Source organism: Watersipora subatra, chromosome 9 (genome assembly GCF_963576615.1).
Source record: "Watersipora subatra chromosome 9, tzWatSuba1.1, whole genome shotgun sequence".
In the NCBI taxonomy this organism is placed as follows: Eukaryota; Metazoa; Bryozoa; class Gymnolaemata; order Cheilostomatida; family Watersiporidae; genus Watersipora; species Watersipora subatra.
In genome coordinates this window covers 25,680,694-25,707,469 of record NC_088716.1, presented here as the reverse complement: position 1 = coordinate 25,707,469, position 26,776 = coordinate 25,680,694, and the positions used below count along the sequence as shown (strand labels likewise).

Sequence of the window (26,776 nt, the reverse complement as noted above, 5' to 3'; positions counted from 1 at the left end):
GTTTGAAATACATATATCTATCATGCATCTGCGTTTAAAATTGTTTTGCAGTAGTTTCTCAAGGTAACTCTTGTACTTAAAAACGTGATGGTCATTTTACAAGTGTCACTACCTAGTTGCTTCAAGGTAATATATGATTTGTTGAATTTTTTAGTCTGAAAATAATGTGGTAAACAGTAATCTGTACGCATATCTTATGTAGTTTTCGAAAATCTTTGTAAACATCCTATAACATTTTCAAATAGTTAAAAGTATTACTGTATTAGCCTTTTGCAAAAGGAAAACAGTTGGAATGATAGAAATGAATCCTTCACGAGCATTTGAATTTTTTCTATCTATGGTGTATAACCTATCATCACATAACCCTAAAAATTGAGGAAAATTCACTATAGTTTGTAAGACGATTAGAATGCACAAAGGCATATACGAAGTAGAGTTGTAAAGGTTTCATTGGCAGTCAGTATGTGAAGTCTCTAAGACACATCAGTGAAGCACGCAACATATCAGTATTTTCTGTCTGTAGGCTGAACTAGTTAACCTTTTGCCATATAACGGATATGTTCAATGATGAACAGAAAAGTTGTAATTAGATTCATTTGCGGATCTTCCACTATTTTTTGGTTTAGTTAACAGTGGTATTTGGCAGTTTATGAGTCGTTGTTTACCTCAATGGTTGCTAATTGTGCATCCTTATTGAACAATAGATATATTTTCACTCTTACACCAAAGGCGTACATGTAAGGAATCTTAAAATACTGTAGAACCTTTATTTGAACGCATGGCGCTTTATTTTTCAGCTCTTCCCTTATAGTAATGCTTTATTAGAGGTGTCGTTCAAATAAAGAGTGGCGTTACATTTTTCAAATATTTCATCGCAATTTTTAGAAGATAAATCTAATCCATTTACAGGCAAAGTGAATATCGCTTATATTTTGTATTCTTTCGGGTGGAGTGACATTAACCCTTTGGGATGCAATAAATTTGCTAACTTTCTTTCAGCTTGTCATAGATTCCTAAATAAATATGTATGGGAAAGCTAATACATGTGTCTGTATTAGTTGATATCTATTGCTTGCAATTAACCTACCATGACTTTATAGCCTACGTTGCATTTTGTTGGAGCGTTCAATTTTTTTATTTCATTCTAAATTTGGAGGCATGTTTTCATTTCATAACTATATTTAACTAGGTTGCATAAAAACTGATTCTACTCATTAATATGTTTTCTATTTTGTAGCTGAAACTGGCTTTTTATGTGAAATAGAGGAGGAGTTATGAGTGGTGTTTCATTATTAACCTAGTCTATATAACAGCAAGAATGCTATCAAATAATATGCTATTAACCTGCAAGCCTATAAGTTATGTAATAATAATCTATTAAATGATACAAATATTTTCCAAAACAACTGACATAAACAAACCATATTTATCATATAGTCACTTGTTTTTTAATATGTCACTATGCTTATAGTTCTCGCGTAAATAACGAGAAAACGAGTACATTTAAAATAACCTGAAAATAATAGTAGCACAGACTCCATCGTGAATATGCAAAACATTTTGCACATGTATACAACGAAGTATGAAGACAGCGTTAAATAAACTTTTTTCAACAAACTCTGATGCATACAGTGGGAGGTAAAAAGACGTCCAAACATACCCTGATCTATTCATTACAACAAAGTAATAACATCGCTAACTTTTGAATAGCCCATTATTTTCTAAGCTTCATTGAAGTGAACAAAAATGTTTCCACTGGGTTTTGCCTATTTGTAGGCTTTTATATTTCAAAAGATTTCTTATAACTCATACTTTCCTGTCTCTTGAGCTAAAGCATCCGACCCCAACTTAAGGTTAGCAGATATTGAATACAAGACTGCCATATTTAATATTGCTAATTCTTTTCTGTCGACACTAACATGACATTATAGTGTCTGTCTGCTTAAAATAGTTACAAAATAGATATATTACAAATATTTTGCGGCGCATTAATGCAAGTATTATTTTAATTAGTGCGACTGATAATTGCTTAGCATTTGGCGTCAAGACTGGTTCATGTTGAGGCATGAAATTCAAGGTTTTGCATTCATATAAAGTGATTTTGCCAGTTATTGCACAATCAGGCTGCTTCGAATATCAATGTCTATTAGAAATTGTTGTTCTCAATAGAAGACTGACACTGCTAAACATGGTTTTTATATCGCTCAAGTTTTTGTCTCCACTGTATTATGGAAAGGTTTTGTTTCATTTGATGAATGCATTCTAAGAAGGTTTTGTAATTGGCTTCATATAAAAGTTGAACATTACTGAACATCTGCCCACTTGAGCACTTTTGATGTAGATTATCATTTTGTTGCCATAATCTTGAGAGCGTTTCGCTAGTGTTTGTGGGCTATATATATGCAGCCAGGTTTTAATACTGTTTTAACAAATAGATACTGCCCAGTACTTTCTTAGTCACTCGAGAAGTTATAGTCATGTGTCCCACAGGAAGGACCTGATTGTAGCTTTCAGCTCCCCAGAATAAGTAATGGGCAGTTGTTAGCATAATAAATTGAGAAAGTCTAGCAGTTAATAGATTTCAAATCGTTGCCCTGAAGGTGACAAAAGCTTAACAATATTAATGAAAACATTAACCCTGAATATGTTTACCTCCTCTGCAAAGTTCAGTACTTTTGTTTGCTGACAAAGATGGAAAGCAATCCCTTTACAAAAGTATCTATGATAACATCCTGTGAGACATCTGATTCAGTATTTACCTATTACTAATGCAATCTGGATATCCTCAAATTCTGTGCTAGCCAGCCTAGACACAAAATATTTTCTTACTCAGAACAATGACATGCTCATCTAAATTACACGCCTGGTTAGATGAAGAGATCTTACTTTCTGAAGATTGTTAGATTTTTGTTTGGCCATTGCCTGATGCATATGGGTCAGAATACACCCATTTATTCCAATGTATTTTCGTGTAACACTTGCTACACAGTTTGGAAAGTTTTTTAACAGTATCCAAGCATATGAATATTGATTATTCGTAAGCAAACACAAATTATCTTTCATAACTCTAGATAACGAAATACTTTACGTCAAATAAATGAAATAATTACAATAAACTTGTCACATATTCTAGAACTACTTCTGACATTTGAAGTAAGCCTAAGTTTCTAATTGTTAGTAGAGTCATTGAGATTAAAAGATATACATGTGCTAAGATGAGAAGCAAGGCTTTTTACGTTATGATTTAGTATGCTCTTCAAGGATTTGTGTTCCCTTTTGCTAAATATTCATTGTAATAGTTGCTTCCAATAACAAAAATGGTATCAGCTCTGTAACCGTTTTTACAATAGATGTAAGCTTTATCATCGCTAAATCGCTTTCCACAAGAACACACCGGTGAGTGTCAGTCGAAATTGCTGTTCAGGAGTATAAGCGCTGTGTAACAGAATTGAAGGTATTGTGTAAGGTTTTTGTTGAGCCGTTGGATTAGCCTAGTTTACACCGACTTCTATTAGGCTAAGCTAGTCTGAATATAATGTTACCTTTGTGGGAGGTGTTGGTCTTGTTTGTACATCCGGTAGTTCAAGCATTTGCAAACATTGATTATAATATATACGAGAGGCGTTGACCTCCTTTTTCTTAGACAGTCAATATAGATTAGGGTCAATTCTCGAGTATAGTAATTGCTGCACGGTTGCTAAGTGTTGAGTTGAGAAGGTTGTTACACCTAGCTGCATATTTTAATGGTTATCACTTTCTGCTGCTCTGCTATAGAAAGTCTTTTAGAATATGACAAGAGTGGATAAATCAGACATGGCAAATTTCTGTTCACGAAAATTTCTGTTCACGTTTTGCTATTTTTGCTGGGATTTTACTGCGAAAGTTATGCCACAATCTAAGCTTATGCTAACAAACTTGTAATAGAGGTGGTGGAGTCTCTGATAACATATTTACTGCTGTGATGTGTGTCAAATCTTGAAAATGGCACTTCATGAGATTTGTGATTATGAATCAGTTGTTTAATCTATTACAAGTAAAGATATGTCCAATAGGCTCTTTTTAGTAAGTCAATTAGAAGCTGTGGTAAAATCTGGGTTTTCTAGTGTTTGAAAAGATCTTTTTGTCAGATGCCAAATTAATAAATTGATTAGATAGCATTCATCAGACCTAAATTCATTAGGTACCAGGCAGAGTAGCTGCCTTGTTTTGTCTTTCATGCTGATAGTTCCATCAGCGAATATCCCATGCATACTTCATACCCTGTGTTTCTGTATTTCAATGTTTTGACTATTGGTACATCGTTCAATCAATCATTCATGACATTCACTCTCCTATCAGCACACCCTACAAAGAGTTACTTGATGAATGGCAATGGTAATATTTGAAGATTTTGGTCGTAGCACGATTTACAAGCTATATCCGACTTGCATTACAGACAGCATATATTGTAATTGCAACTGTAGCCATTCAGTTAAATTTACTATGACATTCTTAAATTTAAGGTAATTTGAATTTGAGAATGTATGTGCACGCAGTTGCTTGCCAATAAATAGTCGAATATTAACCAGCACACGGTGAATGGCAGTGAAAATGAATCACTGCCATTGTAAATCAGCAGAGATAGATAATTCCAAATTGGTTAACAACAATTTAATGTGTTTAGCAGTCTCTTAGAGCTGAACTGAATGTGGCTTTTGCGTTTAAACCATCTCGATGTTTCAAAACATTGGCTTGAATACAATTTTCTGTCTGCTCGATAATCTGTTCACAATAAATATTCCGAGGGAATAGCAACCCCCACAAAGGACGGAGAAATGATTGAGGGCCCGTTAAGTTGGGTTTTAGTTTCCAAATTGGACACTCTTGCCTTCATGGCCTTCACTTCACGCCTTCTTGGCCATACAATCAGTATTTTAAATATTATTTTCTCATTTATTTTATCTTTCTCTACATTACAAACAAAAACACCATAATGAAAAAGTTAACAAGATTTTCCTTGTCAGTAATTTTAACTGCACTAAAATCATGCCATTCACAAAAATGACTTATGATTTGCAACTAACTTAAGAGAGTCAGTCTATAAGTAAAATCGAATTTCTTTTAGATGTACGCGTGTAATATTTTAATGTAATTTTTAATGGCCATAGATCAATTTATTATTGTTGTTGCAATGACAAAATGTCACTTCGGCTAAGGCACATCTTTATGGCTAATCTAATGGTTTTAGCTTTCTATGATGTTCAAGAGGAATGTAGTACTCTTTAGTAGTTTTCGTACAGTCAGTTAGATAACTTGATGACTTGTGAAGGAATATTCCAGCTAGTTAGAAGTAACGATGAAATGCATTGCTAGTATGATTATCAGAATATTCAAATTGTCTAGGTAATATTCATTATGCCTCGTGTCTGGCTGCACTGTCTAAGACTATGACGCACTGAAATAATAAGCACAATAGAGGAAAAACTAGGCTATTGCCTTTCTAATCGGGTGAGCAGTAATAACTCTCTCAACTAAGTACTTCGCTAGGATTTGAGTCTCATTTAGAAAAAAAAAATTTTAACTCATAACGCTACCTTACATTTTAGTAATAATAATATCTCAGTCTTGTTTTCTGTGAACAAATTCAACCATATTTAGCTATAAGTTGCGCTATGTAGTTGCACTGCAGCATATTGCAACATGCCAAAAACCTTTTACTTCCAATTGCTTGAACACAATTTTTCCAACAAATGATGTGAAATTTGTGCAAATGTTTTCAAACAAAAGACCCTCCAACATTTTGAAAGCATTGCAGCTTTGCTAGTTGTAGTGAAGAGGTCGAAGGTGAAAATTATAAAGAAAATAAAACAAATATAAAATTTGAAAATAGTAGAAACTAAATGGATCTAAGTTTGTTTACACGAGTTAAAGTGGGAGTAAATTACACTGATTATGTTCATTATTATCTCCACATGAACATTTTCTTATCGAAGAACCTACACTTCTGATGCCTTGTATCTAAAGTGAAATAACAATAAATATTGGTAATCGGGTGAGTTATTGGTTAAGCGTTTCTTTACGTCTTTCATGCATTTGTTGTATTGATGCTGGTAATCTTCTGCAATATTATTAAGGAGTTGTCATAGGTGTTTGGTCTGTGGAAATAAGCTAGAGAATTACAGTGTATTCTATAGCAGTAGTGTGAACAGCATGAGGGTTCATGAATCAAGCTCAAAAATATATTAAATTTGCATGTATATAAATTAGAGTGTATTTGAGTTTGAAAGTCAAGTAGGATACAACGGTCACTATATGAAACTAAGAATTTATTGCGATAAATGTCATTTTAGGAAGAAATAAAAATTAAATGCAGCATTCATCAAAAATTAAATAATGAAATCTAACTTGTCTCGCATTTTTATAGTATTAGTAAAAATTTTCTTCTTCGACTATAACACTATCTTATTTTATAAATGCTCTGACATGCCTTGCAAGGTTCACCCTGGTTTGGCTGAGTTATGTTGTAACTAAAAATAGATTGCCATGTTTATTTTTTTATAAAGTTCATACCATGTAAAATACTTTATTAAAGAAAGCTCACGATTTGTGTGAGGCAATGATCAATCAAAATATTTTCTTTGCTGATTTCCTAAATACCATTTATACCATTTGCTAAATACCATTTGCTGATTTCCTAAATACCAGATGCCGCTGGCAACTACCGGCGGTCCTCGGCAGTACCCGGCGTGTAGGTTCCCATTTCACCGCTAATAGCCTGCGGTGCTGTCGCCTTTGCTATAAGATCAGCACCTTGAATTAGTGACCAGCTCTCCTAACTGTCAATAATAGAATTGATGACTAAAGGTTTTGGGTGAAGAGTAAAAGATCTGGAGAAAAAATAGCTATAGCCTTATAGTTGAGAATCGGTGTGTCAAGGTTACAATGAAGTAACAAAAGTAGTAGTATTACGTTATCATACTTATTGGAGTAGCAATTACTTAAATCCCAACTCTGGAAGCATCAAAAATACGTATTAATATATAAATGGTGTTCAAAAATAGTTGGTTACAGTTGCCATAAAACACTCTCAGCTGAACGCAATTCTCCTTAAAAACACTAGAAAGTTCACTTTTGGACTAGCATAGTCTTTTGTCTTACTTAATATCATACCCGATAATATTAATAGCATCCTTGTTAGCTCTGTATTTTATAGTCGCATTACACAGACCGCTCCAGTCAAGGTTCTGTTTACAACAATCGTTTGAGCGAGTCATGTGAATTACAATTCGATTTGCACCATAAAGACAAAGAATTATGGTGTACATAAATGCAGCTGATTTCTTTCACAAACCCACAATTTATTTATGTTATTTTTTGACAGTCAGAAATCCATGTTTTTAATATTGACTACAAAAGACAATCTGTTTGTGGTTGTCAACAAAATTCCTCTCTCACAAGCGATAAGCCTCTCGAGGCTGCTCAATCGATAAGGCTGCATGCAATAAGAACAGACCAAATAATTTTCTTAGAAGGCTTGCTCCATTCTTAGAAGGGCGTAATCCAAGTTGGCATACTTCCAGCGTTCCATATAATACCCTTGTGTGGCGTTTTAAGGTCGATTTGCCATTGATTAAGTCACCTAATCCTAATAGGTCACTTAAGTTCTGATAGTTGCAGCTTCTTCGTTGTCTGAAATATAGATTCTCAATTAAATAAATCGTAGCTATAGTAGTGTAGATTTTTAAACTTTCTACATTCCCAGTCTATGTTAGAAACAGTTTGTTGGAAGCAAAGTTTAACACTGTTTGGCACCAAGAATCTAATAATTCTCCACATCTCTAAACCTTATTCATCCTCATGGAGAACAGAGAAATATTACATTGTTGTGATTTTCCATCTAATGTCTGTTCACTTAGAGGAGAAAGGTATTTTAAATGCTATATGTCGAATCTTTTTTTTTTTGATTTTAGAGGTTATTTTTAGCCCTCTTTTTGTTTTATGATTATTGAATGGCATAATTTGAAAAACATCTCTGTTTGAAATTTGATTAGTAGCTTATAATATATATTATATATAATACATATTATATATATGGCAATGTTATATATATAATACATTGTATATAATGTATGTATATTATACCATGTAGGCATATATATAATGTTCTTACTCGGTAAAATTGTTTTTTGACAGCACCGCTGTCAGCCATTTGAGTTTTGCTAAATGTCGCGTAGGAAATGAATTGTTTAAGCTATTGGTATCTGTTAAATTGATATTGCCAGATTTATCACGCAACCAAATTGAATGCAACCCGAATATATATCACAAATGGTGAAACTGTTTTCATTGTTCTCCGTTATATAATAAAGTTTTTTTCTATGGTTATCCTGGTATGGCTGTGTAAGTTTAGCAACATTTTCTTTGAAGGCCTGTATTGATGACAAGATGCAAGTCGTGGAATACCTGGTGGATAATGGTGCTTCTATTAATGTAAGGGACAACGAAGGTTGGACTCCCCTGCATGCCACAGCCAGCTGCGGATATATAGACATTGCTGGGTAAGAAAAGAATTCTCCTGTCAATACTAATACATTTTTGTCGCTTTAACAACCAGTAAGTATGAGAGATCAACTAGTTAGAGGAATGTCGAGTATGAATTAGTAATGACTTACAAATGGATTATATGCTGCTTTGCAAAGCTATTTAGCACACAGAATGGCTGACTATGTGTATCCAATAAGGTTCAGATGCCAGTGATTATGCACACATGGAGTTGCCCGACCATGTATTTTTTAAACTTCACTAGTTGTGTTGGCCTTAATCAAAATGGGAGAGCATTCCTTAAATTAGATAGAACATTCGTGAATTTTATTTTAATCAAAAATAATCCCTGGTGGAATAATTTATAGTCATTCAGCGCACGCTATCCTTAGCACGAGTGATAGTCATGCTATTGGTTATATGCTATGTCTTATTGCTGCATAACTTTCTTACATACAAGTTTTTGTAGAACTTTGTTTAAAATTTTTGGATATTTACCGCTTGAACAAATCTCATTACCCATATAGTTGTGAGTGCATTGTTGCAGGACATCATTGTCATGTAGGCATAATGTCTCATGTCTATTTTATGCACCGGCTGTCTGTAATTACCAGTAATATATACAGTCAAACATGGATAACTCGAACTTCAAGGGTCCGAGCAAAAGTGTTCGAATTATCAGAGCATTCAAGTTATCAGAGCACTGTCACAAGTCCATATATTTACTTATTTATTAGTAGATACATGTACATATACAAACTATAATATAAATCAAAAGCACAAATGGCTTGTTTCAAATTAAATGCTTCTAATGTAAAGTTTAAAACATTTTCATGAAAAAGTATAGAGTTTTTCTATCACTTGAGATTGGTTTGTTGTTTGAGGTGATGTTATTGCCAGGACGTTTTTCAGATTGGCATTGGCAAAACTTGATCGTTGTTGAAATGCTCAAAAGAAAAGACTTTTTTGTCTTTTGGGGTTTTACCCACGATCAATTTTGCCGTTTTTTCTTGAAGTTTATGCAGATTACCTTACTTTACCTGGGATTCGTTAAGAGCAACACTCCGAGGCAGTTCAATTAGAAGTTTTACGAGGTTTTACGGTACATTCTATATCACTCACGCTTTTTTAATAGATACTTATTGAATGTACACACGTATTCTGTGTTTAGGTCAAACGATGAATAGTTTTTTTAGCTAAGACAACGTATACGTTTAATTACAACATTTTTTAAGACGTTTTAAACATTCAACATTCCGACGTTGATTCAACACGGAATCAACGTCGGAAAACTATTCATCACGGGCTAGCCGAGTCACGCACTCAAGGATTTTCGCCACGCACATACAAAACAACATGCGATTTTTGTTTTGTATGTGCGTGGCGAAAATTCTTGCGCACGTGACCCGGCTAGCCCGTACTATTCATCGTATCGCAGTATAAATCAAATTTCACCAAACTTTTAGAAAAGTCGTTGACAAAAATATTTTGCCGATGGTGGTAATAACGACGCTTATGAATTACGAAAAGATGAAGTTTACCTCTATGGCTTTGAATAAAGTGATTTTCTAAAGCGAAAACAACCGTTTCGGTAGCTGTTGGGCAAAAAAACAGTTCGAATTAACAGTGTTGAGTTCGAGTTATCTATAGCAATTTATCATTACGTGGGAACGGACCAAAGGAAATGTTCGAATTAACCATGTGTTCGAGCTATCCGTGGACGAGTTATCCATGTTTGACTGTATTATGTCACTCTTACAATGTTTCAAAAATTAGAAAAGTTTGTCAGTGTTTGACTTCAATGAGTTTCCGAAATATTTATATTTGTTACCAAACCCAACATTATGTTTTAGCTGCAGTAGAAACATGAGAACTATTATTATGATTGAATAAGCAGCAGTTGAACTGTGCAGTTGGCAGCATTTGAAGACGCCATCGCAAATCTAAATCTGGTTTTCAAATAAATACAAACATCAAAAATATTTTGCTGCATAAAGTTTGTACACTTTCATACCACACCATTAAGTGCCATTTTTAACGATATACATGCGTTTGTACATTATTTTTGTTGGACCAAAAACTTGTCTGGATCACTATTTTTACAACTGATCGTCAGGTAGGGTTTCTGGGAGAAAAAGAAAACAAGACTAATTTCTCAAATTGCACTAAAGTATTTTCAATAGTTTTTGGCACAAAGCTAGTCACCAGATTGAGCCATACTAATCAATTGGGTATTCAGGGTATGCTAAGTAGATACGCTGAACCATGGAACGCCAGTAATCTAGTCTCTGAACATATCTACATGTATATAAAGGCTAATCATGCAATAATGAGTAGAGCATGTTAGTAATTAGCTGGTTACTTATCACTATTTATTCCAGTAGCATTATTATCTATTTACCGCCATAACAGCTTTGCTCTTCTTCTCTGGCCTCGCAACGTTTGATGGATGGTCTCATGGCCTGACCATCTGCATCGCTGTGTTTGTTGTAACTAACACTTTAAATATCCTTCAAACTTGGACAAGTGTTTTACGGTTTCATGTCTTAGTTGTGTCGGGTATATGGCGATATTGACCAGTGTTTATTGGCGTTGGGAGAAGAAAATTGTACAAACTCCCTGCAAACAGGTGTTTTGCCTTCCCTTAATTGTTTCATTAACAATTTCTTAACTGTTTAATTTCCTCAATTGAAGTGACGCAGATGGAAGTGCTCCATAGAAATAGCAATTTTTCTGGATGTGCAATTCGTCAGTTGGAACACCCCAGAGCAGGCACTCCACTCATAGAACTCCTGTGAAAGAAAGTGGAGTGCTCATCCACTGTTTAGTTTACATGGCAACTCTTTGCTAACTTGCTGCTGAATATCTCCTTATTCCCATAGGCAATTTTTTAGCTATAAATGCAAGTCTTTGGCAATGCTATATGCCGAGCTTTTATATTTTCAATTCTTTATCATCCAGTATATATATATATATATATATATATATATATATATATATATATATATATATATATAGACAAAGTGGACGCTGCACAGTTCGTTACAGAGTGCTCAATGATAAATCAGAGCTAAATTATAAAATATTTATAAGTGGAACTTCATTCTATAAGTTAAACATTTTATTACTAATAGTTTCATGTGGTACACTCAGTATCACACTCTTCAGATAAAACGTCTAAAAAACGACGTTTAGACGTTTTTTAGACATTTTATCTGAAGAGTGTGATACTGAGTGTACCACATGAAACTATTAGTAATAAAATGTTTAACTTATAGAGTGAAGTTCCACTTATAAATATTTTATATATATATATATATATGTATATATATATACTATAATAGATATAGCAGTACCCAATGACTACAATATAGCCAGCAAAGAAAAAGAAAAGGTAGAGAAATATCTCCCTCTTGGAGAAGAAATTGAAAAATGCTGGAATGTAAGAACAACTGTAATCCCAGTAGTCATTGGGGCACTGGGTGCAATAACACCGGCGCATAAAATGTGGCTTGCCCAAATACCAACAGCAATCAACTCAGATGAGTTGCAGAAAAGTGCGCTATTGGAAACAGCTAAGATCTTGAGGCGAGTGCTCAAACTCCCAGGTCTCTGGTAGGAGACCCGAGTTAGAGCAGAATTTACCACCCATACGGTGTATTCGGGGTGAGGAAACAATTTTTTATATATATATATATATATATATAAAAGGTTCCATCAAAAACCTTTTTACAATCTGAGTATTTACTTTGCCGAGCTTTAGAATGGACTAGCTGGTGACACATCTAAAGGTCATTGATGGAAACACAAATTGAACAAATTTTAGCTTGAACCAATCATACATACGCCTACTACTACTGTATTGTTATTAGTGTTGGGTTATCCGCTCTTACCGATACCGAGGGATTCTCGGTATCTGAGGAAACCAGTCATTTTCGGTGACAGCTAGGTATCCGCGGCCGGTTTGATATGATCGGTATGTATCCGTAAAAGCCTACCGGTAAATGGTTATACGGATATTATGAACGTGCTAATCTCAGCAAGCATTGGCGAACAAATTCAACGAATTTATTATTATATTAGGTTACATTGATAATGCCACCAGCCTCGAAGGTTTGGGAGTTCTCCACAGATGGGAGGATGTATAAAGACTCTAACTGGACTGGACTCTAATTGGACTGCGTATAATTATATGATTGCATTACCTGATTACAATATGTGATAGTAAGATTTCTGTAAACTGTTTCATTATATTTAACAAAGAGAGCCCCTTGCCATTATCTATCTGTTCTTTATTATACATAACGTTTGTATCAATAACTATATTTTTTAATAGAATAAACAATAAAAACATTTATCATGAAAATTATATTTCCATCTTTCTTTTCTTTTTTGGCTTTCTAAAACAAGGAGTCTCTTTGCCGTAACAATATACTGCTCACTAAAGAATGTTTTTTTTGCACAGGCTACTTTTTGCATAACGATAAAAGTTGTTCGAGACAGTTATGATTTAAAGTTTAAACCATTAAACTTTAAACCATTTAAAGACACACTGATAACCACATACCGAACAATAGTACCGACAATACCGAACTTTCTTAGTTGGCAAAGGATACCGAAGATGGTAAATACCGAGGATACCGATACCGGGAAAACCAATAAAAATGTGCAAGAATATCCGATCCGGCACTAAATTAGATACCGGCCCAACACTAATTGTTATTGAGCTGTCAAGCACAAAACACAATACACATATGTAGTTGTAATATTCCCACGACCACACGAGCGGAGCGGAAGTGTGGGAGTTTTATGATAAATGCATGCGCACACAACTTACGAAAATTATTCATCAACAATGAAACGAACCCTCGTCAAGAAATTTCATCAAAAAGTTTAAGCATCGGAATTTAAAGTCGTTAAAGTATAATAACGATACAAAACACATTTAAACCTATTTAAATATGTTACCAAGTCTTTGTAAACCTACGATAATATCTTAAAACTTATCCATCTGATCGGATTATACACAAATAGACAGATTAATTTGAACGAAAATTGCCACAAAAAGCTTGAAAAGCTCGGTTTAATAAAAGTTAAGACCGAAAATTGAAACGCCAATAAAGCCGTGCGACCGATTGTAGTGCGCATTTCACGAGAAAACCGTGCTCATTTCATCAGTCTATGGCATTTTTCACTTGTAATCGAATTTATTCGAAGGTTTCTGTAATAAACGTAGACCGTTTGAGGCGTAGACCGATTTACAGGTACGAAATTGTGGTACACAGTTTATCAGCCTGTGTTTTTTGTCCAATCACCGAAGGTTTCATTATTTGAAACGTTAGCCGAAATTCTTTACAACTTATGTACAAGCTAGGGCCGAACTACAACGCCCCTTCATGACGAGAACATTTTTTATTTTGCTACAGTTTTATACGCGTGAATACTCTTATTCGCTTTCTGTTAAAGATCGCTTATCAAAACCATTCTACTTTCAACGCAACCAACTTTCAAACTGTGTATAATACACAGTAGCTTGCCATTTTACTTCTAATTTTGCATTTCAGAGTTATAATAAACATATTTCTTTATTGTTGTTGAATTACATACATTACAGTAAATTAGGCCTACAGCTTTATAACACTTCCATAACAGCTTTTATTTTGCTGCAGTTTGCAGAAATCTTCGAGACGCATGAACGCTCATAGGTTTTCTATTATTGCTGTATTACTATATTAACAATATTGGTTATTTTAATAATATCAGTGCATTTTACTTATAATATTGGCCAATATTGCATTTCTCCTATTGCAAGGGAGAGATATAAACGTGTAATATTTTCCTTTCATTGTTGTTGTTTGTCATGACCAAACACTTTTTAAATAAATTTTCTAAAAACCTATATAAATACCACAACTTCTCGATATTGCTACCTATTACGTTTTGAAATGTAAACAAAATTGTGTATTGTTTTTCTATTATTACTATATTAATAAAATTGATTATTCTAAGAATATCAATGCATTTTACTTCTAATATTGGCCAATATTGCATTTCTCCTATTGCAGGGGGAAAATATAAACATCTTTTCCATTCATTATTGCTTATTATTGTATATAATAACACCCAGTACATTACAGCTACCATTGCAGTTATCCTATTGCACTGCAGAGCCATTTGATTGCTAATATTGCATTTCTCAACCATCAGTACCCTTTATTTTTTTGCCAATATCTCTGGCCATCTCTTTGGTCGTGGGCTGTATTGTATGACAGTGGAATTTCTAGTATTATATATACATTATATTGCCTGTTGTATTTCGTGCATCAGTTTTACCTCTGGAAAATTTTGCATTTTACCAATGTTTGTGATGTTTCGTTTGGCAAACATCTCAAAGCATTTGTTCATGTTTTAGGAAGAGATCGGGCCACATGTCCGGCTGTTCATTTACCATACATTGTATTTCTTTTGATAGACCTATTGTTCTATGTCTTTAGATACCTCATCAACAAAGGAGCAGATATCGCAGCCTGTAATGTCGATGGAGATCTACCCATAGATTTAGCAGAAGGCAGAGACATGGAGAACCTGCTGGCTGTTGCTATGAATCGGCAGAGTAAGTTGACATATCAGTAATAGAACTTAAAACTTAGGTGGTGAGAAATATAGTCCATTATAGATTTCTCATAGTTGATGGTCATTCAGTTCTTAGAACATGGAATTGTGCGCTTTCACAGGCGTGAACGCAGATGCTGCGAGAAAGGCGGAAGAGAGGAATATTCTCAATGATGCCAACGAGCGGTGCAAGAATCCCGACATGCCAGAGTATGAAGACAAACGTACCGGTGCAACGGCACTGCACGTAGCAGCTGTCAAGGGCTATCATGCTGCCATGTTGTGAGTTTAGAGCTATAAATTGTACGGCTATAGGTTTTAAAATAATTCTTCATATATTTCTCTTTGATTGAAAAATGGACTCTTCAAAATTATAAAGGGCTGCAATCTTGGTTTGTAGTAATTCTGATGAACTGTTATTTATATCGTTTATCATTTAGCGATGAACATGAAGATGGACTTGCACAAAACTTTTAGTAAATTTTATCTTAAAGAATTAGTATTTTTCTATCCTTTGCGATTGTTTTTGATGTTTGAGGTGATCTGATTGCCACCAGGATGTTTCCGATCAAGTGAAAGTGTGATTATGATAACTATAGTTGCAAAGAGGCCGACATAATAGAGACACGTAACGCAATAACCTATATCAACTATCGCCACTAGTGACATCATTTCAAAGGTCTTTTTCTTTTCAGTGTTGAAATCGTGATCAAGTTTTCTTGATTTACATTTTTTCTATCATTTGCAATTGCTTTTGATTTTTGAGATGATCTGACTGCCAGGATGTTTCAAGACTGAAATCAACAAAATTGGGTCGCGGTTAAAATGTGCTTTAGAACTCTTTGAAAAAACAATCACAATTGATAGAAAAATAATGATACTTTTTAATAAAATCTACTAGAATTTTGTGTAAGTTTATCTTTAATACGTAGTCTGTTTCTCAGTTTTATCTTCAAGGACTTTGTCCCTTCGTAACAGGGCATTGATTAAAGCTGGTGCAGCAATAAATCATCAGGACAGGGATGGATGGACTCCGCTGCATGGTGGCGCTCATTGGCGCCAAGAGGATTCTTGTAGAATCTTAATAGACCATGGTTGTGATACAACGATTAGAGACCACGGTGGTCTTACAGCTATTGATGTTGCTGACAAAACAATGGCAAAGTTCTTGAAAGACCAAATTGAGCGCAAAGAGGCTGTAAGTATACTCTCTGAGGCATTTTTTTAAATCCTTAACACGCTTGTTTCTTTGGCTGTGCACACTGGAGATCGTACAAAAACACTTGCAAGCACTTGCCACATGCGCCTGACATATTTTACGGAAGTATACATGGTTATAGATATAAATTGCAAAGCTTAAAGTTAGAAATTGCAAAATGTGTACTGTTTTGGTAGTCGTTTTGTTTTATCCCATTCCTTAGCTATCTATGAGGTATGGCGTGAACCGTAATATATTTATTGTTCCAGTTTATGAAGCTTATTGATGTGTAATTACACAGGTAGTGCGAGCGCTCGCAAGTGTGGATATCGTCAGTATTGTGAACACATAATTTAGCTGAGTCAATGTTTTACTGTAGCAAATTATGCCAGTAGTTACCTTCACCTACCATGTTGTAGCGTTTTTCGAAAGACGAGGTCATTCCAACAAAGGTAAATGCACACTAATTGCAGTTCAACACGTACATCATTTCTTCGTTGCTTTTTGCATATTTAATTCATTTATCTTAAATTGTTCAAATGCTAGTCAGCAACTCACAGACAAACAGCTTTCCAAGCAACTCGTGTGAGTCGTCACTCCTGCTCATCTTCTCTTTTCATATTCTCCACTTCGCGGAGTGAGATAATCTTTGGTGGAAACCCTGAATGTGGGCTTTGATTCTCACTTATAAATGATTCTGGCTGAAGCTGGGTAAAAGTTGTACATCTGAATGCATGCTTTTATGTATAAAAGACAAGTTTTTTAATCAAAGTAGCATAACCTCGGCAGATATTTGATTCGCTCGTTTAAAAATCTTTTTTTTCTGCCTTAAATTATTCTATTATCTTGCATTATAGAACATTACTGCCAATAAATAACCAGTAGATATTTTTATTGTTTCAAACCTTTAAAAATATAGTATTGTTTTTTACTAGTAATTTCAAAGCTGCGTTCAATCCCTTCTTAATGTGGTTTGGACGGTACCACAGCAGCCTTTTGTAGAGTATGGCTTGTGTCTAGACTCCTAAACTTTGCATGCTTGTAGATTATCTTCTCATTCCTCTCTTTAGCTTGTTATCTCAGATCTTGAGCCATGATGATGGTGTCTATGCAAAATTAGTTTCAATCGTAGAGTTTTACATTTTTCTCAGCTGTTGTGAAATCTCAACTGTAGTTTTTTAGAGTAACAAGTTGTAATAAGACAACAGCTGCTAATCAATAATGGACTAGTGGTCATAACGGTATTTGTATAAACCAATGGTACAATTATTTTGAAGGCCAAAAGTTGCCGGGCCAAACCATCAATAACCAGTTTATCAAATAATTTCACACTTTCAGTCTGCACCCTCTTGTCCTTGAGCCGATTCATATGACTACAAATAAACAGTCACTAAAACTACCGATACTCAAAGAGATATATTAGGCCATCGTCTACACGCATGTAGGATTGGATTGAGTGTCGGCGTTTAATTACACTAGCGTCATCATGAAGTTTTCTGGAATGTGTGATTTGCTTTCGATTTAAACTATTTGTTACTCGGTCGATTAAAACTTCAAAAGAAATGGTTAATCCTAAATTCATATCACTCAATATTTTTGGTGTATTTTAACATTTTAAAATTTGTTTTATTTGATAATGTTAATACATATCTATTAGCTCCCATTTTGCTAACCCGGCATTTTTCGAGAATGTCAGACTCATTCATGACAATTTCATCAGTAAATATACCATTCTGAATTGATATTGCTTCATAAACATATATTTGGCAAACTATAGGTTAATATGTGGAGAATGCGCTTTGCGTCAAATATTCATAACTTTGTACGGCATTCTTTTCATCTTCAAATCATGGTGTTTCCATCACAAATCATGATCTTTCCATCACAAATCATGGTCTTCCCATCACAAATCATGGTCTTCCCATCACAAATCATGGTCTTCCCATCACAAATCATGGTCTTCCCATCACAAGTCATGGTCTTCCCATCACAAATCATGATCTTCCCATCACAAATCATGGTCTTCCCATCACAAATCATGGTCTTCTCATCACAAATCATGGTCTTCCCATCACAAATCGTGGTCTTCCCATCACAAATCGTGGTCTTCCCATCACAAATCGTGGTCTTTCCATCACAAATCATGGTCTTTCCATCACAAATCATGGTCTTCCCATCACAAATCATGGTCTTCCCATCACAAATCATGGTCTTCCCATCACAAATCATGGTCTTCCCATCACAAATCATGGTCTTCCCATCACAAATCATGGTCTTTCCATCACAAATCATGGTCTTCCCATCACAAATCATGGTCTTTCCATCACAAATCATGGTCTTCCCATCACAAATCATGGTCTTCCCATCACAAATCATGGTCTTTCCATCACAAATCATGGTCTTCCCATCACAAATCATGGTCTTCCCATCACAAATCATGGTCTTCCCATCACAAATCATGGTCTTTCCATCACAAATCATGGTCTTCCCATCACAAATCATGGTCTTTCCATCACAAATCATGGTCTTCCCATCACAAATCATGGTCTTCCCATCACAAATCTCATGTCTTCTTTTGTTACTTTCCCATCGATTTGTCAGCTTATACATTAGATGTTTCTAGGTTTCACTTACGAGGCTGTAAATATTATAAGTATTATCTCTACTTGAAATCAAAGTTTTATTTTTGCAATTTTGTATTTTTAAATTGCTAGTTTGTTTTGACCTCGCATTTCTTATAAATTACATCAATTAAAGAGTTAGTTCATCAACAATTGTTAACTAGTTGGTTGAAACTGGAGCATACTTGGTTGTTTTTAGCAGTATGTATTAACAACAATTTAACAATTATGTATTAACACTATATAATATATATTGGTTTTAACAATATATTTTACTAATATAAAATATATAATAATATATTTTGACAATGTATTTAGCAATATATTTAAACAATATATATATGTTAACAATATGTATGTGTTAACAATATATATATATAACAATATATTTTAACAATATATTAGTGACACTATTCATAGTGTAGTATCTTTGCTGACATTATTTCAGTATGCTACTTACTATATTTTTATAACTAGGTTAGCTATTCTCACAATGAGTTTTGTAAATACACTCGCTTTATAAAATTTTGCATTGAAAGTGCACAGCTTCATGTTTGTTTCATTGGCATTGCAGCAAAAAGCGCAGGAGAATATGAAAGATGAGATAGGTTCAAACATGATATCAACTACAGTCGGCATCAAAAGACGCCCTTCAGTCACTCGAATGTCTATTGAAGAGAAAGAAAAGTTGTCACATAACTCGTTACTTCAAGAAAAGTCGACTCTCCTCAACCTGAGACTAGGCGAAGAGCAGGACACTGGTGGGTCACTTGAATAAGTACCATTTACTAAATCAAGCTGATGTGTTGATAAGACTTGTATTTATAAACGAACATAGCCACATATAAACCGTTAAAAAATTAGTAATAATTATGACTCGACAACTAAATGCTGGTTCACTCTATATCGCCATAAGTCAGCATTGTCCTCTCAGCGATTATTCGTCGACTACGGCATCGTCGAGGCAATGCTGATACATCGGGAAACATTGCAGCTGTCCAAATTTACTGATAGTTAGTTGAGCATCCATGAAAGCCTGTGCAATGCGCACCACTTCAGCGATGATGATTGGCTGTTGCAGATAGCTTGAGCTTTATTTTCTTTCATGACAGTTGCTGCGGGACTAGTATTTCATCATTCCTCGACCGCGTTGTATAATAAGAACTGCTTTGGACTATTCGCTGATGTAAACACAGATGGGTTTGTGATAGTGTAAACATTGATATCACAGAGGATCACCGAAGTATTGTGCGATTAACACCGACATGCCGTGATACAATGTGAACCAGTCTTTAGTATGTAAACCTTGCGGATCTTGGACGACTGTTTAGCTTTTTTCATATTGGAGCTGGGTCGCTGAGTGATATTTCAGTTTATTTTGAAGCCTGAGGCTCACTAGTGGTTGCCTTGTATGAGAAACAGCGCTAGTACCTCGGCTGATTGGTTAATATAATCAAATGATATAAAGAAACTCGGCTATTTCTACTCAAAATTTGACCAGTGGCAACCCAGGTTAGTGCCAATTATGTGTCGATCTCATGACTGGATTTGCTTGCTAAGTCTTGATCTATCATTGCTGCATTACTAAAGGAATGCCCTGTCACTTCATTTATTATGATGCATTCAAATACATTGTACATGTAAGTATGAAACTAATCAGTAAGATTACCAGAATAAACCATGACGCAGCTTACAGTAGGTATATACTACCTTGAACTAGTAACAATGCGTGTGAGTATTATTCACAAACATCATTAATTAAGCCAAATCTTTGATCCATGTTAAGTTTTGAGCCATACTGACACAAGCCGTTCATCTCAAGAGACAACAACTCACCCAAGTTTGCTTATCAATTTAGGGTGAGCCACCACACTATCGCCTCGACACACTTTTCTCAATTCAATGGATAAATTTGTAATCACTGAAGAAGTCGACCGGTTCCTATTTGGTAGCTTTATCTACACTCAAGACACCTCAATTCTCTGCTAAATGTCTTCAACACGCTAACGTATCTGATTTTTGCACAAAAATGTTGTCGCACTAATTTGTCCTAGTCACTCAAGATTTAGAAAAAACTTTTACTTAAATCCTGACGTATTTATGAATTGTATATCAATCAGCACAAAGTCCCTTCATCAGATTAATGTAATATTCCATTGATATTTAAAATTTGTTATGTTGGATGTGGCAGCATAAAAATCATAATTTGTTACTAATAATAATTTTGATTGATTGAGATAATGACTACTTGGAAAATTCCTCACCAAATTCCAAAATATGTAGCATCGCTATTCCCATTCTAAGTTTTAACACTCTTGTTGCATTTATATCACACAATCACTGGGTTTCCATGATTGGAATGGATTCAGATTTGACTTCTGCTAACGAATTCGCACCCTACCGTTTCATCAACTCGGAGTTGCACGTTATCGATTTTTCCAAGACTAGCCATGTAATCCTGAAAACAAATTGCTCAAGTAGACTCAATTTCTGGTCATGGTCACTTTTCAATTCACGCTTCATACGTTTGCTGCACCAACTCAGCCATAATACCTTATCAGGATTTCCTTTATAATAATAATAATAATATTAATATCCCTCTATTTTACAAAACAACAACAGAATTTACTACTAGCCATACAGTTATCACTTGCCACTGTATAGTACAGTTGTTAACTGGGTATTATCGATTCAAATTCATCCGCAGTGAGCATTTGTGTTACTTTGAACAGTAGTCTCTCTGCGAATGCTTTCATACAAATTTTGCGAAGTGAAATGACTCCGAATCTGTTTAGATTTTACCCTTTCTATTATTCGGAGTGGAAGAAACTCTGAATTTATTCGAAGCATGGAAACCCAGTAATCATGTGTCAATACTATGACTATGCCAAGACTGGCTCTGTCTGCCTTATAACACTGCTGCTAAACATCCGTTGAAAGCCAAAGTTTATTCTCTTATTTGGTCTATTTGATTGACCTAATTCTTTTTTATGGCTAACTTTCAATATTAAATTGTAGCCTTTTTCTTTTTGGGCTAAACTAAAACTGTACAATTAGTTGCACAAAGGCTATTCCTTTTACAAATTACTCTTAATTCAAAATACGTAATCACTCTGCTGATAATACTTCATTAGTGTTAATGGAAATTCCAGAGGGTTTTACAGCCTAATCCCAACTGAGGACAATTCTCTTTGGTCAGTTCATTTGTCAATGAAGTGCTTCATTGAGTTACATTGTTGTGTCACCATGGCATATGTACACGTTACGCACTACATGCCAGCGAACCATCAGCTCTGCATCTCCTCTATAATTCTAGCCACTGACTAACAATTTACAGATTAAATATTAAAGAAATTCACAACTTTTAAGTTTGTTTTTTGAAAAACTGTTAATGGTTTAGAGATTTTCTAAAATTATTCCAGGTAACATTTTTCTATGATAGTGACAGGTTTTAAACCAGTTTGGTTCGTGTATGGCTGGCATAGCCATACACGAACCTTTTATGAAATGTATAGCTGCGCAAATGTAAAAAGCTTATGCTTGGATGAGGGTATGATAAAAATGTCTCTGATTTCTTCTCATTTTGCTACAATGGAAATTAATTGTAGCTCCGAATGTGCAATTTCCTGTCAAGTAAATCTGTTGTTGGAACATATCTAGTCCATGCAGCAAGATGAAGGTAAATCGAGTCAAAAACAAGGCTCACAGTTTTGGCAGTGATTTGACTTTCAAGTTCAAGGTGGAGATGCACCATCACCAACTCATTGGATTGATAGCTCTATTTTCATTGGAGTCATCTTTTGAGTTTAGACGATGCAAGCATAATTCACATGATAGCCATCGCTTCTCCTTCATTGATACCTGCATATCACTTTTCTGTTTAATCGTATTTTCTGTTCATAGATGAGAGAAAAATTAGTACTACACCGAACATCATACCGACTGCTCCAGAGGTGAGTTCTTACAGAGTATTATGGTAGCTGTCGAACAGATTTTTTAATTTTTGTGGAATCTGATTACAGTTGAACCTCGAGATACGTGAAATAGGTGGTGTATCAATCAACTCAGAGGTCAAATGAATTGATCTTAGCTGAAATAATTGAAAACAAGATGATGCGTTGCAGACCTAAAAAGACATGTCGTTGTCACAGGGAATTGCAAAAATAAGCATGTTACTAAATAATAAATACTTGCATACATTTTGCCAATGCAGAATAAAAACAAAGAAAAAGTTATACTATATAAAAATATATTATTCTGCCTCCTTTTGTTAGCGACAGATGTGGTCGAGGTGGCTGAAGAAGAGGTTTTTTTTTAAGTTCTGTAAACGTAAAGGTCATTTTCTTTGACTCTAACAACAAAGAAAATGCTGAATTTTTCATCGCATAAATTAACAAAACAATCTCTCTAGTCGGAACGAAGGATAATGTTTACTTGTAATTTAAACATGTTGTTTCAACCATTATTTGGCTTTGACATTTTAGCTACACTTTCGTGAGTTTCACTCGATGCAGAATCAACGCGTGACATGTACCTGGTCATACGTGTAGTCACAACTGCTCTGAAACAAAGCTGATCTCCCAAATGTTGGCTTATATGACGAACAAACATGATGACTCATAAATTGAAAAACTCGGTATATTGGGCCTCTCCTAAGTCAAGGTTTAATTATATGGTTTTAAGAGATAACCATGCTGCAACTTAACCCATTTTCTAAAAAGCTTTGGAAGTTTGCCAGGAGCAGCCACGAGAATCCAAACAGGAATCACGAAAGTGATATTATTCTAATTAAAATGTCCTGTTGCCCTTCCATTCCATTTGTTATGTTCCGAATCATGCTTAAATCAGTTGTTTGTGGGAAATAAAGTAAATATTTTATTATTTATCACGTTTTTTATTGAAATGTAAACTTTGGTTGCGGTTGGACGAAAAATTGAGCTACATTGAAGTCTATTGGTTTCTAGCGTGGCTTTGGTTACTAAAGAGCTGCTCTGAATTGAATTTTTTGTTTGACCGCTCCTTTCTGATGCACCCCTCCTAATGCGCTTGATATGATAATGGTAGAAATGACCAGTAATAATTCTACTAATATATTTGGCACACATCATCATTAGTCAAACTTATAGTGAGACGAAATAATGCCAAAAGTGAAACCTTAAACTATTTGACTCGGTGCCTCCTTCCTTCATAAATAGTGCGTTGTATGGCCAGGCTTTGGGCTAGTTTCTGCTATCATAAATTCACCTGGGATCACTGAACAAACCAATCATAAATAAGACCATCTTCAAATCAAGCCGACTGGTAAACTAACGCCTTACCTTTGCATCTTTTTAAAATTTGGCTTTCAGAGTTGACCCCCCAGCTTTTGCATTTTGTACTGTGTGAACTTCCATTCACAAAAATTAGAAGTTCATGAGAGTTATGACAAACGTTGAATAATTGGCACGAGTTGTACTTTTGGTTTAGAGTGTAACGAACAAGCCAACCGATGATCTATAAAGTTTTGGGAATTTTGCGATAGTAGTTATGCATTGGCTTTAGCTCACAAAATAGTGTCATAGTAATTTGACGATTTGTATCGCTACTGCTAATCATTGTCATTCAAGCCCCGCATGCTTTCTGGAGTATAAATTTAAACTCCAGTTCTATATAGGCATTGCGTGTTTAGTTTTGAATCTTTTCACTGTGAACTTAATTAATTTTGCTGCTTTGTACTATCACACTTTTTTCGCACGATTTAGAATGATGCCTCTGGAGAGAATGAGGAAAAGGCAGTAGAAGATTCTCAGCCCATTTCGTCCCCATTTGAAGGGTCTTCGGTAAGTTTGTCTATTTGTTATTTTGATCCTTGTAGAAAATGCCTTTCGCTGATGTACATGTATATGTGGTAGCTTTAAAGCCACTATTGAATGCATCACATGGATGTACAATATACTCCCAGGAGAGGCAGCATAAGCGGTATTTTTTAAATACCTTTTTAAAAATTCATGTTGAGGTGTTGTTTGACAACTTGATCATAGGCCAATCCATCACATGTTGTGGTGCAGGGAGGTATGATGAGTAGACAACTCCTAATTTACCTCTCATTACCCAAGTTGAGCTAAGAATTTTGGAATCAAAATGAGCAGCTTACTGATTGGCTGACTTCTCAATTTGATACCGAAAACTGTGAAATGTAATAAGAAAATAACACAACTTTTTAACAACTAAAATTTGATAACCAAATAAAATTGATAAGTTATCTAAAATTATCCCAAGTTTTTTGGTTTCAGACTACCACTTATTTTTAGTGTCCAGCCATTGACTGTTCGTTGAGCTATCTATTTTAATCTAATTATCTTGTGGCCACTACTGATCAGGGTTGGAAAAAACCATGGTTGTTTTAAAAAAAGGGATAAACCAGGTTTTTTAGTTTAAACTGGCTTTTACGGTTTATAATTGTACCAAAGTTTTTGCAATTTCAAGTCTAATTAACATCACCTACTATAGCTGCATGATTGGGTATTGAACATACATATGTGGAATCATCTGTTAAAGATGGTACTGTGGGAGTTGCTATGAGAAAAAGGAGAGAAAACATGGAAATTTCAGAATTAATCTTTAATCAAACATGGTTAAAGAAATACAGAGCAGAAATCTTATCGCATAAAGTGAATATATTATATACAATTCTATATATTATACATAGAATTATATATATATATATAATTCTATGTATAAGTATGAATTTCAATCCCAGTGATTAATTATGTGGTAGTGAATAGCAGAGCATAATGATCTACAATTGCTAAAATTGAAGCAAGAATTAATTATTTACAAATCTGTAAGGGTAGAAGTAGATACAATATGTGACTGAATATGTACTTAGGTATAGGTCATACGATAAATAAATACAAGTTTCTCAGCTTTCTCTGCCCCGTCTATTTCTGACCTGAATGGACAAACCCAAATGTTGAGAATATCCGCTCAATGCTAGCACTCGAGTTGATTTTTCCAAAAACAAAAAATTTGATAAACTGAATTCTAACAATCCAACTACTTTGGCTTGTACTTTGCAAACTTGAAGCTTTTCCCCAAAAGGATTTTATTGTTTTAATTTCTAATTATAAGCAATCCTCTTTCACTGACCAAACTTGAGAAAGTTTTCATGCATTATTAGAGACGATGATGGGATTAGTATATTTCACATGGTTTTTATATTTCACCAGTAAAGAGATCATCATATCACTTGATAAAACCAATTGAAAATGAAATTCACTAATTCATTGTTGTGCTAGGATTTCATGTAGTCGCAACTTGAGCTCTACTACCCCTTTAGTACTTTGTGCTAAATGAACTTCCACAGCTGATAATTACATAGAATTGCATTTTTACCGCACAGAAACCACTAGGAGCTTAAAATATTATGTTTTTCACACACAAAAATAATGTAAAAACCATAAAAACCGGTTCTTTTCAGCTGGTCTAAACCGCTTGGTTTAAACCAGCCGAAAAACCAGCCAATTTACACCGGTCCAAGGTTTAAACCGAATCAACCCTCCTAATGATCATGTGACCACTAATGATCATGTGACCACTGATGATCATGCAAACACTTCACCCCTAAGCTACTCATCCCTTATACCTCTTTCAACCCAGCGTGTATCCTTAAAGTAGATGATGACCCACTCAGCAAAACAGTCCATGTAATACTTGAAAGTACCTCGTCAGCTTATAAGACAGTCTGCTAGAAGCTTTTTAAATCAATTCTTTGTACATACTAAGTGTTGGTGGTGGCTAGCTCCATGTGGCAGAATTACTTGTATTAAGCTGACAGATTTCCGAC

The 26,776-nt window shown here is 34.7% G+C and overlaps 1 protein-coding gene across 5 annotated transcripts in view; it reads left to right on the top strand.

Annotated features, from left to right (window-relative positions):
• The window catches only part of LOC137405470 (protein phosphatase 1 regulatory subunit 12A-like), a 75,320-nt gene that overhangs the window by 9,413 nt on the left and 39,131 nt on the right, over nt 1–26,776 (top strand). For all 5 annotated transcript variants that reach the window (XM_068091745.1, XM_068091743.1, XM_068091744.1 and 2 more), the window contains exons 3-9: nt 8,407–8,537; nt 15,015–15,133; nt 15,255–15,414; nt 16,111–16,330; nt 19,526–19,712; nt 22,855–22,904; nt 24,693–24,770. In XM_068091745.1, the coding sequence (XP_067947846.1) occupies nt 8,407–8,537; nt 15,015–15,133; nt 15,255–15,414; nt 16,111–16,330; nt 19,526–19,712; nt 22,855–22,904; nt 24,693–24,770 (945 nt within the window). The remainder of the gene's footprint in view (nt 1–8,406; nt 8,538–15,014; nt 15,134–15,254; nt 15,415–16,110; nt 16,331–19,525; nt 19,713–22,854; nt 22,905–24,692; nt 24,771–26,776) is intronic.